This window comes from Armigeres subalbatus, chromosome 2 (assembly GCF_024139115.2).
Source record: "Armigeres subalbatus isolate Guangzhou_Male chromosome 2, GZ_Asu_2, whole genome shotgun sequence".
Classification (NCBI taxonomy): Eukaryota; Metazoa; Arthropoda; class Insecta; order Diptera; family Culicidae; genus Armigeres; species Armigeres subalbatus.
Genome location: NC_085140.1, coordinates 268,287,751 through 268,307,807, shown reverse-complemented (window position 1 = coordinate 268,307,807; position 20,057 = coordinate 268,287,751). Strand labels below are relative to the sequence as shown.

Below are 20,057 nucleotides of genomic sequence, written 5' to 3'. Positions count from 1 at the left end.
AGGCCGCACTACCAGCTAAGTACACAATCCTTAGCTGGCGGTCAATTGTCATCGGAAGACCCGTGGAAGCGTGAGTATTGGAACTTGTGTGGACCAGAGTTATGTTAGGCGCCCCTTCCGGATGTCAACTCACCATTTCGCAGCCCACTCCTGCTACACTCCCTTACTTCTAATGCCTTTATTTGTGATAGTTTAATTTACGCTTTCTTTTCATGGTGTAATATGTGAGGAATTCAGTTGCGGAAGTATTAAACATTTAAAAAAGACTCATTCCGTTGGATTCATCCATTATGTTCTTAAACCGGTGATCCGAGAATAAATAATTCATTTGCGGTGCCCCAGCCAGTCAAGTTCATGGATAAATATGTGCGCACTTTACAACAAGATGCTTTTATATTTTCATTACCCCATAATAGACATTGTCGAGATTGCACTCATCCGATGAATGGCAAGGTGGAAATCAGTAGTTTGTCAACACGTGACTTTATCATTAACCCATCAATTGTCATTCCCCATCAGATCGGCTGCTCGGATGGAGCAGCCTCAATAAAGGACGCATCATCAACGGCGCGACGGTACCGATGTGCACAATATGGGTACACAAAGATGAATTCAATAAGTCTTGACAGCTAATTGATCATCCAGTTGCAGACTGTTGATTGACCAAGAAGGAACAATTTATTCAATGATATGCATTTGAACTTGTCACCCGTTAAACCTTGCAATTAAAGGATGCTCACTTCACTGGTCAAGTAATTTACATATAGACGTGGAAAAAGTGTGGAATGTGTTTGCTCAGTTGTCTACGTTCATGTTGATTGCACTCTGAACGCTATAATATCCTCATCCTGGATCATTTATTAAAGTAGCTTCTGTCAAGGCTTGTTTTTACAGAATATTGAAACAGTTTATTAGTTCAAATATACTTACATATAATCTACCATTTGAGTGGAATTATGGAATACACTTATTTAAAAACAATTAATTAAAACGTCATTATGTGTAACGGTGCCACAAAAAATCTATATTGCTCTAAATGATCAGTTACTGCCGTGTAAACCGCGAGGGTAATATGGCATACACTTGATTGTATCACTCTTGACCATGTTTTATGAAGCAATGTAATGTAGGTTCGGCATGCACCGCTGTATGATATGGCTGATCAGTTTCCGCTCGGCGGAGATGAGCCTATTGAGATAAAATTAAATTTTCCTCTTATAAATGACACCCCTGAACATTGGGTGCTCTTAGTAAATCGAAATATTCCAGGTGGGAGTGATTTAGTTGCCCACTGGTAAGAGTCAGATATACACAGCTAGGAATCAGCTGGCGATGGCCAAAGTTTTAACCTGTTTGGTGATCATTGTTGCAAGTTATGTAAGTGATGTGCTGCCTAAATAGTTTGAGGTGAAGACATACTGAAGATGTATTTATTGGTTAAGTGTTCAGTATAGAAAAAAAATTATAAATCGCATCGTAGGGGCATAAGAATTATAACTGTGAATGTTTCAAAAGTAGAATTCTGAAACACGGAAGCTTGAGGTGCAGTGAGTTTAGGGGTTTCAGAATTAAATCCTGTTTTGATATTTACAGAAGCCTTCCTTAGCCGTGCGGTAAGATGTGCGACTCCAAATCAAGGCCATGCTGAAGGTGGCTAGGTTAGATTCCCGGGCCGTTCTAGGACATTTTCGGGTTGGAAATTTTCTCGTAAATCGTAAATTCGGTTGAGATTGTTTATTGTAACTCCATTGGTCATTACCAGGAGAATTTCATCAAAGCAAGGAGATAAATAAACGTTGGCATTTAGATGCTAATGGAATTCTCAAAACTGCTATATAACACTGTCTCACATTTTGCTTGTTACTTATTTGGACTTCTGTTGTAAATGCCTTTTTATTGGTAGTTTTAAATATCTGTTTCTCACTTTTGATTACCGAGCGATTTTAGTAGCTTAATAGTAGTTTAATAAAACAATAGATGCGCAATTGATTAATCACAATTTAACTTCTAATAGACTATATATAATTGAATGATGAGATGATCAGTTTAATATACACCATTCAATAGATTGCTGCATAACTGCATAATCTTAAATAACCTGTAGGAATATCCAGCCTCATACTCAGCTTACACTTTAATCAACATATGACACCATTAGCCAGCCAATATCCAGCCATCACTCTTACTATTCAACCTTCATTGTTATTTGGGATAGTTCATTCATTTATTTGGTCTATATCTAAATAGATAACACTGAATCAACAATTTGACGCCACAATACACGGTTCGAGGCCGAATCTCTCCATCCTCGTATACGCCCCACGCTCGCCAAGTCGTTTTGCCTGGTCTCCCCATCTCGCTCGCTGCGCTCCACGTCGTCTCGTACCTGCCGGATCGGAAGCGAACACCATCTTGGGTTGCGGTCCGGCATTCTTGCAACATGCCCTGCCCATCGTACCCTTCCAGCTTTAGCTACCTTCTGGATACTGGGTTCGCCGTAGAGCTGGGCGAGCTCATGGTTCATTCTTCGCCGCCACACACTGTCTTCTTGCACACCGCCAAAGATGGTTCTAAGTACCCGTCTCTCGAATACTCCGAGTGCACAACAGAAATTAACACTTTAATTTCACGTTTCACAAATCTACAATGGTGCATCCTTCCTGATTTATATTGAATCAGATTTCGTTTTCACGGTTTCTAAAATCCCATCCGCTTTACAAAGTAATCATCTACATAACTATAGCCGCCTAAACCATCTACAGGTGTTAAGTAGAGAAACACGCAGATACATCTCTACTCTACCTCTTGGGTGCAGCGCCTCACAGGATAGTCAGTGCGATGCAACCGTTGAAAAAAAATGTAAACAATTTTGACCTTGAACCACCAGCTGTCGGCATGCTTGTTCTGTAAAGCTGCTCAGAGGGGCAAACTCGTAACTATTATCATATCAGACCGCTACGCTTCGTCGATGTCTTATGCGATGTCCGTTCGTCTCTTATGCCATAATAGTGATTTTACGACCCAGCGACCGACGACGATGACTATGATGGCGCTTGCCGATGGCGTTGAACTAGACCCACTGGCACGCAAAGCCCAAGACGAGATCACCGAGCGGGACTTTTACTCTTCGCGCCGGCACTACTCTGGGCAGCATGATCTTGAAAGCGAATTTCAATGACGACGCTGGAAGTGGTGGCATGTGCGGTTGGTTGGTTGGTTATAACTATTCATACTCTCAAGCTATAGGCGCCGTCCGGTGTCTTTTTCGTGCCAGTTGTGTCGGTCTGTACTGTGACATAATTGCTCATAAATGGCAACTATGGAAAACGAATTGTAGGATGGAAAGTCAAGCATGGATCAATGGGAGGTAATCGTGTGAATCGCTGAACCTTATACCTAGCGTGTTGAATTCTGATATTGTTGAAACTTCTAGCCTATCTACTGAACTACAATTCTATCTACGTACTATTCTATCATATAACAAGGTTACGAATGGTATTCTTAGTGACCCATTCCCGACACAGCCTCAAAAACTAAAGATCGAAACATTAGTTTGCCCAAATTCCTCCGCAATCGTGTGTGCTCACTCGAGAATTTACGATGCAGCTGGATCGAGAAAAAACCGAAACGCCGCGTGGCGACGCACACTTGCGTTATATTAACGCTGCGTGCTTGGTTGTTGGCGTTGAAAAAACGCTACGTGGGTATCGGCCCTAAGTTTCTTTGAAAGTCCGTCATTTTTATCATGATCTTAGGAGTACGCAAAGTTTTGTCTACGAGACTTAATCTCAATACATCGTCGGAACATAAGTACAAGAATTGATAGAGGCACCAGGGACTATGACCAAGAGCTTGACGATTCCTCTTCAGCAGTGATGGATAATGACAAAAAAAAATATTGGATTGCTACTACCAATTTGCTAATAACTTTTTTCAGAAGTTATTTAGGGTAAAATGCTCAATAGTGGATCCCCTAGTAGCGGTGTGAACAATGGCTGGTTCTCCCAACAGCTGATGCAACTCGTGGTTCATTCGCCTCCTCCACGTACCGTCCGCCATCTGCACCCCACCATAGATGGTACGCAGCACTTTCCTTTTGAAAACTCCCAGTGCGCGTTGGTCCTCCACGAGTATCGTCCAAGTCTCGTGTCCGTAGAGAACTATCGGTCTAATGAGCGTTTTGTAGATAGTCAGTTTGGTACGACGGCGAACTCTATTCGATCGGAGCGTTTTGCGGAGTCCAAAGTACGTACGATTTCCTGCCATGATGCGTCTCCTTACACATATCAGGCTGGTGCACGTGGTCCTTACGTGAACGCCTCAACTTCTTATAGAACTTTCGTGCGTTATTGGCCTACATTAGTATATTATTTATTATTATTATTCTACCTTAGTATATTACTAATTTTTTCAACTTTTCAAAATTTCCGCATTTAATTTATCTTTTTAACTTAGCTTTTATTGCTACACTCTTACTTACTTACTTATGGATCCTGTACACCTCCGGTGGTGCAAAGGGCCGACTTGAAAGATCTCCATCCTGAGCGATGCCCGGCTATCGCTTTAACCTGTTGCCAGGTTAGATTTCAGTTGACTTCTTCTATTTCTTTATTGAGGCTGCGCCGCCATGAGCCTCTGGGTCTGCCTCTGCTGCTATATCCTGCTGGGTTCCAGTCTAATGCTTGCTTACAGATTTCGTTTCCGCTCCCTACGTAGAGTGTGGCCGACCCAGCCCCACTTCCGATCCCGAATTTCTGTTGCTATCGGCCTCTGGTGACAACGACGATGGAGCTCGTTGTTTGAGATCCAGTTGTGAGGCCACCAGGCCCGAATTATATACCGCAGGCATCTGTTAATGAACACCTGCAGCCGTTGAGTGTTCTCCACTGATACACACCATGTTTCGCTAGCGTATAACAGCACAGATTTCACGTTAGAGTTGAAAATTCGTATTTTGGTGCGTTCACTTATCTGCCTGTTTTTCCAGATATTTCTTAAACTCGCAAAGGCAGCCCTTGCTTTCTTGATCCGTGCGCCTATGTCGATCTTGGTACCGCCGTCTGACGCCATTTGGCTACCAAGATATTGGAAGCTTTCAACATTCTCCACTGGTTGCTCGGCTACTGTGAAACTGGAAGGAGTCACCGTGTTTACATCCAACGATTTGGTTTTGTTGACGTTGATGACTAAACCTGCCGAGGAGGAGCAATCGGCAAGGCCGTTGAGCTTACTCTGCATATCAGAGCGCCGTTGCGCGAGTAGTGCAACGTCATCCGCCAATTCGAAGTCGTTTAGGTGCTCCATGGTTATAGGCTGCCATAACGGCCCGCGGTTTGGTTCACGGTCAATCGCATCTACCAGAATCTCATCGATTACGATGAGGAACAGTAACGGTGATAGAATACATCCTTGCCTCACACCAGCTACGACCCGGATAGGGTCGGACAGGACCCCATTGTGCAGCACTCTACACGAAAAGGCCTCGTACTGTGCTTTGATGAGGCCGATGATTTTCTCAGGAACCCCCTTGCGTCTCAGGGCGCCCCACATATTCTCGTGATTGAGACGGTCGAAAGCTTTTTCGTAGTCAATGAATACCAAGTAAAGGGACTCTTGGAATTCATTGACCTGCTCCAAATGATGCGGAGCGTGACAATATGGTCCACACAGGATCTTCCGGCACGGAATCCGGCTTGCTGCCGCCGGAGAGTCGCATCGATCTTCTCCTGAATCCGGGCTAGGATAATTTTGCACAGAACTTTGAGAACGGTACACAGCAACATAATGCCTCGCCAGTTATCGCATACAGTCAGGTCACCCTTTTGGGCACCTTCACTAAGATACCTTGCATCCAGTCGACCGGGAAAGTTGCGGTGTCCCAGATATTACGAAATAAACGATGCAGTAGTTGAGCGGATATCATGGGGTCAGCTTTGAGCATCTCGGCTGATATGCGGTCGACCCCTGGGGCTTTATTCGATTTCATGCTTTGGATGGCTGTTTGAATCTCTAGCAGTGATGGAGCTTCGGTATTGACACGTGTTATACGTCGGATCCTAGGCAGATCATGCCGAGGTGGTGATGGCCTGGTTGGCACTTGAAAAAGTTGTTCGAAGTGCTCGAACCAGCGTTTCAGCTGGTCAGTTGGGTCGGTCAATAACTGATCATTCGCGTCTTTCACAGGCATCGTTGCATTCATCTTCGCCCCGCTTAAGCGTCGTGAGATATCGTAGAGGAGGCGAATGTCCTCGGTTGTAGCGGCTCTCTCTCCTTCGTCGGCCAGAGAGTCTGCCCACGCTCGCTTGTCCCGTCGACATGAGCGTTTTATTTCATTCTCAAGAGCCGTGTATCGTTGACGGGCTAAGACTTTGGCTCCTCTGGTTTTCGATCGCTCTATCGCGGCTTTGGCTTCTCTTCGCTCCTCTATCTTCCTCCAGGTCTCATCGGTGATCCATTGTTTTCTCTGGGTGCGTAGTTCACCCAGATTGTTCTCGCTGGTGGCGATGAAGGCATTCTTGATGGCGGTCCATTGGTCTTCCACGCTGCCACCTTCCGGAATATCTGCAGCACGTGTCTCCAGCTCTTCAACGAAGGACCGTTTCACCGTGGCATCTTCCAGTCGGCGTGTGTTGAATCGTCGTCCAACTCTTTCCTCCTGCCGACGAATCCGCGCAATGCACAGGCGTATTTCGCCGATGAGGAGGTGATGATCAGACGCGATATCGGCACTACGTTTATTCCGTACATCAAGAAGGCTCCGTTTCCATTTTCGGCTGATGCAGATGTGGTCGATTTGATTTTCTGTAAAGCCGTCACGGGAGACCCACGTGACCTTGTGAACCGGTCGAGAGCGATCCCCCGATCACCATGTTGTTATTACCACAAAATTCTGCGAACAGTTCTCCGTTTTCGCTCATTTCTCCGAGACCATGGCGTCCCATAATGCGCTCATGGTTCGAGTTGTCGGATCCGATCTTCGCATTGAAGTCGCCCAAACAGATCTTGATATCACCCTTCGGAATTCTATGTACGACGGCATTGAGTTGACTGTAGAAGTTCTCTTTGTCTTGCAGATCGGCAGCATCGGTTGGCGCATAACATTGGATTATAGTAAGGTTTCGGACCCGTGTTCTAAATCTGGCAACGATTATCCTTTCACTTATAGGTTCCCACTTCATAAGCGCAGAGTGTGCCTGAGCGCTTAGTAGGACGCCAACTCTGCGATGCCGGGGAGCGTGTAAACCTCGTAAACCAGAGTATAGCAGAACTTGTCCCGACGGCCTTCTGTGTTCTCCAAAGTTTGGCCAACGGACTTCACTCAGTCCCAGGATCTCAAGCTTCATGCGGCGTGCCTCATTGGCAAGTTGTGCCAATTTACCCTGCTGGGCTAGGGTTAAAACGTTCCATGTTCCTATTCGTGTCCGTTGTTTCGCGCTAAGAGTCGTCGCCGTAAAATCAGTCCGTATTCTTTCATTATCGGATTCTCGAACAAATTGATGTTTCAGGAACAGTAGGTTGTTGGCCCAAGGTTCCCTATCCACCGGGAAGAGGCTGCCTTTATAGGTATAGCTTCCGGGAATAGCATTTCATACTCAGCCGCTGGATGCCAGAACAGACGCTGTTGGAGCCGCACCTCCTTGGTGGACAGACGCTCGATCAGTCGGGTCAAATTTGTTTAAAGTCCCACCCAACACCAGGACTAGGCTAGTGCGCTTTGAGCGGCACACGGTCGCTTTGATAGGGCCTGCTTGGGGACACATGCAGCTTTTTATAGAAGTTCAACAGAGCCCACTGTCGAACCCCACCACATCCTAGGCAGACGCCACAGTACGCATCCTCTCACTCTAGCTGATGTCAGAAGGACAACAGTGCCCAGGCTGCACTACCAGCTAAGTACGCAACCCTTAGCTGGCGGTCAATTGTCATCGGAAGACCCGTGGAAGCGTGAGTATTGGAACTTGTGAGGACCAGAGTTATGTTAGGCGCCCCTTCCCGGATGTCAACTCACCATTTCGCAGCCCACTCCTGCTACACTCCCTTACTTCTAATGCCTTTATTTGTGATAGTTTAATTTACGCTTTCTTTTATGGTGTAATATGTGAGGAATTCAGTTGCGGAAGTATTAAACATTTAAAAAAGACTCATTCCGTTGGATTCATCCATTATGTTCTTAAACCGGTGATCCGAGAATAAATAATTCATTTGCGGTGCCCCAGCCAGTCAAGTTCATGGATAAATATGTGCGCACTTTACAACAAGATGCTTTTATATTTTCATTACCCCATAATAGACATTGTCGAGATTGCACTCATCCGATGAATGGCAAGGTGGAAATCAGTAGTTTGTCAACACGTGACTTTATCATTAACCCATCAATTGTCATTCCCCATCAGATCGGCTGCTCGGATGGAGCAGCCTCAATAAAGGACGCATCATCAACGGCGCGACGGTACCGATGTGCACAATATGGGTACACAAAGATGAATTCAATAAGTCTTGACAGCTAATTGATCATCCAGTTGCAGACTGTTGATTGACCAAGAAGGAACAATTTATTCAATGATATGCATTTGAACTTGTCACCCGTTAAACCTTGCAATTAAAGGATGCTCACTTCACTGGTCAAGTAATTTACATATAGACATGGAAAAAGTGTGGAATGTGTTTGCTCAGTTGTCTACGTTCATATTGATTGCACTCTGAACGCTATAATATCCTCATCCTGGATCATTTATTAAAGTAGCTTCTGTCAAGGCTTGTTTTTACAGAATATTGAAACAGTTTATTAGTTCAAATATACTTACATATAATCTACCATTTGAGTGGAATTATGGAATACACTTATTTAAAAACAATTAATTAAAACGTCATTATGTGTAACGGTGCCACAAAAAATCTATATTGCTCCGAATGATCAGTCACTGCCGTGTAAACCGCGAGGGTAATATTGCATACACTTGATTGTATCACTCTTGACCATGTTTTATGAAGCAATGTAATGTAGGTTCGGCATGCACCGCTGTATGATATGGCTGATCAGTTTCCGCTCGGCGGAGATGAGCCTATTGAGATAAAATTAAATTTTCCTCTTATAAATGACACCCCTGAACATTGGGTGCTCTTAGTAAATCGAAATATTCCAGGTGGGAGTGATTTAGTTGCCCACTGGTAAGAGTCAGATATACACAGCTAGGAATCAGCTGGCGATGGCCAAAATTTTGACCTGTTTGGTGATCATTGTTGCAAGTTATGTAAGTGATGTGCTGCCTAAATAGTTTGAGGTGAAGACATACTGAAGATGTATTTATTGGTTAGGTGTTCAGTATAGAAAAAAAAATATATAAATCGCATCGTAGGGGCATAAGAATTATAACTGTGAATGTTTCAAAAGTAGAATTCTGGAACACGGAAGCTTGAGGTGCAATGAGTTTAGGGGTTTCGGAATTCAATCCTGTTTTGATATTTACAGAAGCCTTCCTTAGCCGTGCGGTAAGATGTGCGACTCCAAATCAAGGCCATGCTGAAGGTGGCTGGGTTAGATTCCCGGTCCGTTCTAGGACATTTTCGGGTTGGAAATTTTCTCGTAAATCGTAAATTCGGTTGTGATTGTTTATTGTAACTCCATTGGTCATTACCAGGAGAATTTCATCAAAGCAAGGAGATAAATAAACGTTGGCATTTAGATGCTAATGGAATTCTCAAAACTGCTTTATAACACTGTCTCGCATTTTGCTTGTTACTTATTTGGACTTCTGTTGTAAATGCCCTATTTATTGGTTGTTTAAATATCTGTTTCTCACTCTTGATTACCGAGCGATTTTAGTAGCTTAATAGATGCGCGATTGATTAATCACAATTTAACTTTTAATAGACTATTTATAATTGAATGATGAGATGATCAGCTTAATATACACCATTCAATGGATTGCTGCATAAAAGATCTTAAATAACCTGTAGGAATATCCAGCCTCATACTCAGCTTACACTTTAATCAACATATGACACCAATAGCCAGCCAATATCCAGCCATCACTCTTACTATTCAACCTTCATTGTTATTTGGGATAGTTCATTCATTTATTTGGTCTATATCTAAATAGATAACACTGAATCAACAATTTGACGCCACAATACACGGTTCGAGGCCGAATCTCTCCATCCTCGAATACGCCCCACGCTCGCCAAGTCGTTTTGCCTGGTCTCCCCATCTCGCTCGCTGCGCTCCACGTCGTCTCGTACCTGCCGGATCGGAAGCGAACACCATCTTGGGTTGCGGTCCGGCATTCTTGCAACATGCCCTGCCCATCGTACCCTTCCAGCTTTAGCTACCTTCTGGATACTGGGTTCGCCGTAGAGCTGGGCGAGCTCATGGTTCATTCTTCGCCGCCACACACTGTCTTCTTGCACACCGCCAAAGATGGTTCTAAGTACCCGTCTCTCGAATACTCCGAGTGCTTGCAAGTCCTCCTCGAGCATTGTCCATGTTTCATGTCCGTAGAGAACAGCCGGTCTTATTAGCGTTTTGTTCATGACACATTTGGTGCGGTGGCGAATCTTTTTTGACCGCAGTTTCTTTTGGAGCCCGTAGTAGGCCCGACTTCCACAGATGATGCGCCTTCGTATTTCACGACTAACATTGTTGTCAGCCGATATCAAGGATCCGAGGTAGACGAATTCCTCGACCACCTCGAAAGCATCCCCGTCTATCGTAACACTGCTTACCAGGCGGGCCCTGTCGCGCTCGGTTCCGCCCACAAGCATGTACTTTGTCTTTGACGCATTCACCACCAGTCCAACTTTTGTTGCTTCACGTTTAAGGCGGGTGTACAGTTCTTCCACCTTTGCAAATGTTCGGCCGACAATGTCCATGTCATCCGCGAAACAAATAAATTGACTGGATTTGTTGAAAATCGTACCTCGGCTGTTACACCAGGCTCTCCGCATGACACCTTCTAGCGCAATGTTGAACAACAAGCACAAAAGTCCATCACCTTATCTTAGTCCCCGGCACGATTCGAACGAACTGGAGTGTTCGCCCGAAATCTTCACACAGTTTTGCACACCATCCACCGTTGCTTTGATCAGTCTGGTAAGCTTCCCAGGGAAGCTGTTCTCGTCCATAATTTTCCATAGCTCTATGCGGTCTATACTGTCGTATGCCGCCTTGAAATCAACGAACAGATGATGCGTTGGGACCTGGTATTCACGGCATATTGGGATAGTTATATATACATTTATCAAGAAAAGGCGGGGTTTTGTCTCGTTGCGGCCAGTCCTTGAGGCCGATGCGAGAATGAGAGAGAGAGGTTGCTTCAACTGCCAAACGGTTAAAATGATTAACACAATTTTGTGTTCCATCCACACAAAACGGGTCTTTTTTGGAACAACACCAAGATGAGCAAGAGTTACACAGTCACGAAAATGGCTCGTGTTATGTTATTGAAGCTCGGATCTCAAGGATCCAAAAGAGGCCCGTTTTGTGTGAATGGAATACACCATTGTATAAATCATTTTAAGCGTGCAGGTTTCATGCCGATGTTTCCCTATTAAGCGGTTACGCTCTGACTTCCTAAGCCGTGCTGTAAAATGCGCGGCAACAAAGCAAGACCATGCTGAAGGTGGCTGGGTTCGATTCCCGGTCCGGTCTAGGCAATTCTCTCGACTTCGCTGGGCATAAAGTATCATCGTGTTAGCCTCATGATATACGAATACAAAATTGGTAACTTGGCTTAAAAACCGCGGAATTAATAACTGTGGAAGTGCTCAATGAACATTAAGCTGCGAGGCGGCAATGTCCCAGTGGTGGATGTAATGGCAATAAGAAAAAGAAGAACTCATCCGAATTCCAGAAGGTGGCACACGCGGTATATCACGAAAGGGATGTATGGTCTGGATCGATCCTTTGTACTCTCAAGGAAAACGAGGAATAGCCGTTAGGCCGAAAACCATCCTGCCGAATACCAATTGGCTGAGGCCGAAAGTTGTTTCACCGAATATACCATTTGGTCGAACAGACTATTAGGCCGAATATGTCATTGGACTGAACTGGTCATCTGGCCGAATAGGTCATTTGGCTGAATGGGTCATTTGGCCGAACAGGTCATTTGGTCGAATAGGTCCTTTGACGTCTCACTTCTCACCTTTCAATCATCATTTCTCACTACTCACTGCAAAGAGAGACAACTTTCTTCTTTCTTCGCTCTTCCCATTTTTCACGGTGAGAAGTGAGACGTCTCGCTTCTCACATCTCTCTAATCATTTTTTCACTTCTCACTGTGAAAAGTGAGTAGTGCGAAGTGTGAAAAGAGAGGTCTCACTTATCGCTTCTCACTTCTTACTAATAATTTCTCAAATCTCGCTTTTCAAAGTGAGAACTGAGAAGTGAGCAATGGGTGATGGGTAATTGGGTGATGGATTTTTCAAAAAATGCTACGTCTGTTTGTCTGTGGCCTTACTATTCCGAGAAACTTTGTAGAACAATATCTTTCCGCGTAAATCTGCATCCTGTACCAAATTGCAGTGGGTGTGTGTTAGTTTTATAAAGGCCGTAGAGGTTAGCATTTGAGAAAAAAGGGATGTCAGACTTGTAGTAGGGCCAGCAAACAATTTTTGGAACCAAGCAATGACACAAGGTCCCGGTGACTTTATTGTGACTCTATATGAATCATTTGTTTGAGAAACTACAAGTCCATTTTACACAATTTCGAGAAAACAACAGAAAACTGTTTTTGAACAAATTGACAACGGACCTTCCGATTTCTTCGATACGGATCAATAGTTTTTGGCAAAACTCAACACCCTGGGGCACGTCCAGTGCAAAAACTGTAAGCAGTACTCCATAATTGCTCTTCAAAGTGCGTGGACATATGTAGTTTCTCAAACAAACCAAAAAAAAATCATACATTTCTGAACAATAAATTCTTTTCGTAAGAACATTATTTTGAGCTTTTTAGTGGAATGTCTTCACTTGTCATAAGACGAGTTAATACAATCCCATTGAATTCCACCACTTAATTGTATCTTGACAGATACGTATTTCGACCTCAAATGTAAGGCCGTCTGATACTGAAGACGGCCTTACATTTGAGGTCGAAATATGTATCTGTCAAGATACAATTAAGTGGTGGAATTCAATGGGATTGTATTAACTCGTCTTATGACAAGTTCTTTTCGTATTTTTTGCCAGAATACGTATTTCTGGCGATTTCAATGCGAGGATAGGCTCCAACAACAGGTATCATCAGAATGTCATGGGACGTTATGGTCTCGCAGAAATGAGCCAAACTGGTGAGGCTGAGGTCCGGCCAACTGCCTGCAGAATCCTGTGGCGATGACGACATACTCACTAAGATTCCAACAGCCAAAACTCGGTATTTCTTGTGTTTAATTTCCATCAATACTTTACCGATGCTCAGCAAAATTAAATTTTTACCTAGATCTCGGTAAGGGTTACCGATGACTTAGTGAAGTTTACATAGAATTTATTGCCGTGATCTGTTGGATTCTCGGCAATCGTAAATTTTTAAAATGAAGATTGCATCGACCAGTGCACAAAGTCACGTGGGTCTCACGTGATGAACATATCCTTCTTCTCCTTCATCACATTTGTTAGTATTACCCTACTGGAACATTGTCGTCTCTTAGCTTAGTGGTCACCAAGCGTTACAGTTATTACCTGCGAGGTTTCTAAACCAAGTTTCCATTTATGCACATCTGCATCAACCGAATATGGAGTCGTATCTTTCTTGATATCCGAAATAAACGCATCGTTGACATCGTGTCTGACCATCATTTTCTAATTGGCAACATTCGGCTACGCATTTCTTAGATTCAGCGGCGCGGGAGAAGAGGCTCAGACAATGATTTAACACATGTTGGCTAGTAGATCCAGCTGTGAAAAGATCGTTCATCGAAGAATTTGAACAGATATTCCGAAAAGCAGCAGCATAGAAGCTGCATTAACTGGTGATATCCGCTTTCTATGTGAAACTTGCTAGCTCCCAGGAGGGTATTCTACCATGTCCTTATGCTATTTCCCATCTGCTCAAGGAGAAGTTGATTCGGTTCTTCACAGGAGTGTTATAAAAACATAGCTGTCGCAAATGCGGTAGGACGGGCAAAGCTATTCACAAAGAGAGGGGAAGTATCTACGCAGTGATCTAGGAAGGACGAAACTTGATGGTCCCTTTGTGGACCCGAGAGGACAACACAAGCCGAAATTGGCGAAAAACTTTTAAAATTCAGGGCTGATCTTTCTCAAAGATGGCTAATTCAATTTGCAAGCTTATTGGTGACGTCACATTAATGGGTACTTGCTTGCCTAGTTTGGTGCGAGTTCCGGGGAGTAGTGGTCAATCGGACATGATTTAGCTAACTTAGCGTTGGTTGCAGGGGACATCCAGCCCGAAAGCTTTTCACAGACGGAACGAATGCGGGCCCTGGGAGGCTGATGTAGGTTCTTCGGGCCGGATTTAGAATATGGCGGCTGCTCTACGGCCCACGATGACGATGCGTTGTCAAAGCCAACGAGAACTTACCAAACCTTGGAAATAACCTCTGCAGCACTGTAGTACAATGGATTAGCACCCTGCGACGTCGCTAACATCTAAACTTTGTTCTATATTAGTAAAAACAATCCTTTTGTTGTCGTTCGGATAGTGGCATCAGTCGTCTAACCGTGTTTGTGTACCGTGGAATGTGGGTTTGATTCCTGCTCTAGTAAGGAGAAAACTTTTCGTAAAGCGAAAAATTCTCCACTGGGTGCTGTGTGAATGACCTGGCCGTTCTCTAATGCTAGGTATTAAGTATATAGTCTGGTCGAGGACGGTGATCCTGCCTATTTATCCTGCTTCGGGATTAGCATAAGCAATAGCATTAGCATTGAGCAATTTGCACAAATTCGTAGATGGTGCAAGCTTGGACTATTGTATGAGAGTAGCATCACTTTCATCCGTTACCATAGATATTAATTTGGGACTAATCACTATCTCTTAGATGAAAACAATGCACTCTCCAATAGTCGAGATCTGTCCTGGCCACGTCCTAGCGAATGCTGACGAAGGGGAAGGATGTTTAGTTGGACACGGTGTCAGGCCATCTGGCCGAAGGCCATTAGGCCGAATGGTCATTAGGCTGAACGGTCATTAGCCCGAATGGCCATTAGACCGAATTAGCAAAAAGAAGCAAGAAGTGAAAAATTAGAAGTTCTTTCTTCACCTCATCCCTTCTTCCTTCTCCCTTCTTGCATCTTCCTTCTTCTTTCTTCCTTTTTCTTTCTTCCTTCTTCCTTCTTCTTTATTCCTTCTTCTTTCTTCCTTATTCATTCTTCCTTCTTCCTTCTTCATTATTACTTCTTCCTTTTTCCTTCTCCCTTCTTCCTTTTTTCTACCTTCTTTCTTCTTCTTTTTCCAAAATTCTTTCTTCTTTCTTTCGTTTTCTTCCTTCTTTCTTCCTTCTTCCTTCTGCCTTCTTTCTTCTGCTTTCTTCCTTCTTCCTTATTTCTTCTTCCTTCTTCCTTCTTCCTCCTTCCCTCATCCTCCTTCCTTCTTCCTTCTTCTTTCTTCTCTGTTCCTTCTTCTTTCTTCTTTCTTCCTTCTTCCTTCTTTCTTCTTCCTTCTTCCTTCTTCCTTCTTCCTTTTTCCTTTTTCCTTCTTCTTTCTTCCTTCTTCCTTCTCCCTTCTCCCTTCTTCCTTCTTCCTTATTTCTTCTTCCTTTTTCCTTATTCCTTCTTCCTTCTTCCTTCTTCCTTCTTCCTTCTTCCTTCTTCCTTCTTCCTTCTTCCTTCTTCCTTCTTCCTTCTTTCTTCTTCCTTCTTCTTTTTTCCTTCTTCCTTTTTCCTTCTTCCTTCATCCTTCTTTCTTCTTCCTTCTTTCTCCTTACTTCTTCCTTCATCCTTCTTCCTTTTTCTTTCTTCCTTCTTCTTTCTTCTTTCTACTATCTTACTTCTTCCTTCTTCCTTTTTCCGTTTACCTTATTGCCTTTTGCTTTTTCCTTCTTCCGTCTTCCGTCTTCCTGCTTCAGTCTTCCTTCTTCCTTCTTCCTTCTCACTTATCCCTCCTTTTTCCTTCTTCCTTTCTACTTCTTCCTCATTGCGCACTACTCACTTATCACTTCCAGTTCTCATTCGGTCTAATGGCCATTCGGCCTAATGACTGTTTGGCCTAATGACTGTTTGGCCTAATGGCCATTCGGCCTAATGGCATTCGGCCTAATGACCCAGCATCGTTGGACACCTACACGGACAGATAAATCAACCCAAACTTTGAGTTCAATATACGCACTTATAAGAATATAGCAGAAAAAATTTACTCAAATTTGGGTAGTTTCCCCTTTCTTTCCCATAATTGCTATCAAAACTAGAGCAAGATGCAAACACCTCACCGAGGTTGCTCAGCCCAATAACCCAAATTTGAGTAAATTCAATATTCTCTATTTTGGGTTGATTAAGGTCCGCTTTGGATAAATTAAACTCAGCTTTGGGTAAATTGTTTACATGGGATTAAAGGCAAACTACCTAAGTGACAGAAAAGTCATTTTACTCAAATTTGGATTATTGGCCCAAACCACGGTTTTGAGTGCAAACAACCCTCTTTTGGGTAGTTTTGGTTTTCAGTGTACTTGATAAAGATGCAGAGAACGACCTAAGACCTCTCATGGGTACCACGGAAGTTTTTTTTGGAATTGTTAGTATGGAAGGTTAACAAAAGGAATCGTTTTTTTTGTGGAACGTGAAACATAGAAAGAACTACGATAGAAATTACAAAGTAGGAAAGGGACGAGCCTGGAATTGAACTCACGACCTCCTGCTTATAAGGGAGAAGCGGTAGCCATAAGTCCACCGAGCTCGTCTCCTATTTATCCTGTTTTTGGAATAACCAAATGAGAAAAGTTACCAACATGCTGCCTGATCTTGCTTTTGTAGCAACTTACTTCCATGATATGGAGTGAAAAACCTCAATCTATTGTTCTCTCACCTTGTTTCCCCATGGGACCAGAAAGAAGGACCTTCTAATTCGTGGGTTCTAGAATTAAAATTCTCATAAAATCAAACACTCTTTATATTTAGATGGATGAGGAATGAGGTCGCGGTGTGTAATATCATGTTTTATACAATATTTGTATAAGAACATAAACATTTTCTTGTACAAATCTTTGTAGGTTCTTATAAACAATTGTAACAAAATCGAGCAAACGCTGATTGGGTGTATAATTAGTGCCACGGAAGGCTTGAGTTTTGATAGTAGTAGAGAATAACGTGAAACACAAATAGAATGTAACTTTAGAGAAGCTGTTTTTTTTTTAATAATTATGATTTGGTTTTCAATCAATTCCTTAGCTCCATCATGGGCATGCAGAGCAGAATATTCTGGAGCAGGGTAAACTTGCTATTGTTGGAGCAATCGCCAAAGCTAAGGAAATTGCAGATCGTGGCGTAAGCGTCCAGTCAGAACGCCAACAGTCATATGGTTAGTACAGTTCACTTTTGCAGTACACACTAGAACCTTTGTTATAACTTTCTCCTCTAATGTCACAGATGTTTTCGGTATGAAATTTGACACGAGCAACGGTGTAGGAACTGGATTCGGAGATGCTGTCACACAGAAGAATCTTAACAGTTTCGAGGACGATTTGAATCGTCGACGGAAACGCACCCTTGGCGTTCTGGATTCATTGCGAAAAGCAGGTCTTTTTAATTCCAATTCCGCTGTAGGGACCAACGTGAACATTGTGAAAATTAACAGCGTTTCCAATGTTAACAACTATGGCCCGACGACGATCGCGGAGGTAACGACTGAAAGTGCCAAGCGCCGAAGATGGTTGACTGGTGATAAGCCTCACGTGATGGTTTACGATGAGATTGATAGAAAAGTATCGTACAGTACCAGCGACATCCAGAGGGATAAAGATGGAAAATTTCATACCCATACGGAGGGCGGAGCTAATTCTAATCATTTGGTAGAAGTAGTGCAGAACGAAATCGATGGACCTGTCGTACGTAATAGAAGATCTGTTCAAGTGAATCCAGATAAGGAAAATGCCAAACTGAACTATTTGTTTGATGATGATACTGACAAAAAAATCGGTCCACTAAGGATTAAAAGAGCTTTGGTTTTAAGTTATTTGAAAAGTAAAATGTCATACTTTACCAGCGACCAGGAAGTCAAATCGGATGGTTCTATGAAAGCTCACACAGCTGCTGGATCCGATGAGCAAACAATGAGTAAAATTTCCGAGCAACCCAGTTTAGACGATGGGCATAGAGCGAAACGTTCTCCTCAAGACATGGACACCGATGTAATAACAACTGAACCACCTTTTCGCAATGACACAAGAGGACCCCCTCGTGGAGGATGCGACAGAGGAGGTCGTGGAGGACGAGGTGGTGGTAGAGGTAATGGTGGTGAAGGTGGTGGCGGTGGTGCGGGCGGCGGTCGTCGAGGACCAGGAGGGCCGGGTAGGAGCCAAGGCAGAGGTCCCCCACCACCACCATCTGAAGAAGACTACGATGATGATCGGGAGAACCGGCGAAAACGAGAAGCCGATGATGAGAATAAAAGTGGTTCCAGTTATTACAGCGATTCATCTAGCAGTGAAGAAACGTCGCCACAACGAAGGAAGAAACGGGCAATCAATGCCAACTCAAATGGTGGGAATTTGGCTGATAGTGATTCAAGTGATATTAGTAGTTCCAGCCTATATGACGGTTCGTTTAGCATGGAGTCCAGTGAATCGTCGAGTGACGAAGATGAGGATTCGTATCCGAATACGGGAGGTGAAACCACACAAGACGACGCCCAGCGAGTGAGGCGTTCGCCCTGTAAAGGAAGAAATCCGGCAACCACACTTGCACCGGAAGATCTGCAAAGGAGAAAACGCGAAGCAGAGTCCCATTCAGAGGAAGAAGGAGATGAGGGTAATGGGAAAGTGGAACGTGATGTTTCTTTTTTAACAGACGTGATGGAGAAATTTTTCAAGGCCATGAAAAAAGTAGCCGATACCGCTAGGCAGGTGTTCAGTGGTGGAAGGCGAGAAGTAGAAAGCAGCAATCCTGATGCGGAAAGAATTTAGTTGAGGCTGAATTTTGTTGAATAAAATGAAAGTTCAAATTTGTTTGAAATAAAAATTTAATACGGGTTTGTAACGTGTTGCTTGGCTCATTTGATGACAGTTCCGTAGATTTGCACACTTTTGTAAATTGGTCAAGCCTAAACTATTGTATGAGACTAGCATCCACAGATAGTGAATAACCTCATACAGCCGACATCTGTTCTAAACACGATCTTGTGAATGTTAAGGAGTGTCATATTGTGTATATAACGTTTTTGTTAAGTCAACTTGAATTCTTGAATTCAACTATTGTTGAACGAATAAAGATCTAAGATAACGATCTGCATGCGTTGCTCCGGCGTTGCTATGGGAGCATACGCACTAATAAAGGATAACTTGCACTTAGTCTGAATGTGCAACGCTCGAAAAAACCGTGGATTAGAAAAAAACAATTTCGTTATGATTTCATTGATCTACCACTCCAGTAAACGACGTCGATAACAAATTCGTTTGCATTCAACCAAGGTAACGCGACTGTAACCAATGCTGGGGACTTACGCCCACGTACGCCTGTCCATCCTCAAATCTGAGAACCAGGCCATATGAGGCATAATGCTCGGATGTAACTAGGCGACTGTCGTCGTGACTCTATCATTGGGTCACTGCATCCAATGCATTCCATACCAACGGCGAAAGAATCACAGTCGCACACAGTCCGTCTCCAAGGTAACATTCCTATTAGTATTGTGAATGCCTACCTCCCATGTCTAACGCTTTCCGCCATCAAGCAATAAGTGAGTGACATGATTAGTGAAACCCCTTTTTCTCTTGGGAAATATGAACGCCCACCACTCGACCTGGGGAGGTACAAGGTCGGACCCCTGTGTGCTCTTCCAAGGTCGGCCCTCCGTTCCGTGTTAAAGAAGGAGGTTGCTTCCAACCTCTATGGAAGCAACCATTTTTCAATTCGGGTCACTACCAACACTCCTACCACTATTAAGAGGCCGCGA

The 20,057-nt window shown here is 43.6% G+C and overlaps 2 protein-coding genes across 4 annotated transcripts in view; both read left to right on the top strand.

Moving 5' to 3' along the window:
* The window catches only part of LOC134212202 (ATP-binding cassette sub-family G member 1), a 220,071-nt gene that overhangs the window by 87,771 nt on the left and 112,243 nt on the right, over positions 1–20,057 (top strand). The gene's annotated exons all lie outside the window — the stretch shown is intronic.
* Positions 1,278–19,128, top strand: LOC134216325 (uncharacterized). Of its 2 annotated transcripts, none has more exons than XM_062695237.1 (3): positions 1,278–1,377; positions 17,336–17,465; positions 17,534–19,128. In XM_062695237.1, exons 1-3 carry the CDS (start codon positions 1,333–1,335, stop codon positions 19,066–19,068), a joined length of 1,710 nt encoding a protein of 569 aa, XP_062551221.1. In that variant the 5' UTR covers positions 1,278–1,332; the 3' UTR covers positions 19,069–19,128. The 2 variants fall into 2 exon arrangements, with proteins under 2 accessions (XP_062551221.1, XP_062551222.1); XM_062695238.1 differs by lacking the exon at positions 1,278–1,377 and adding an exon at positions 9,131–9,251.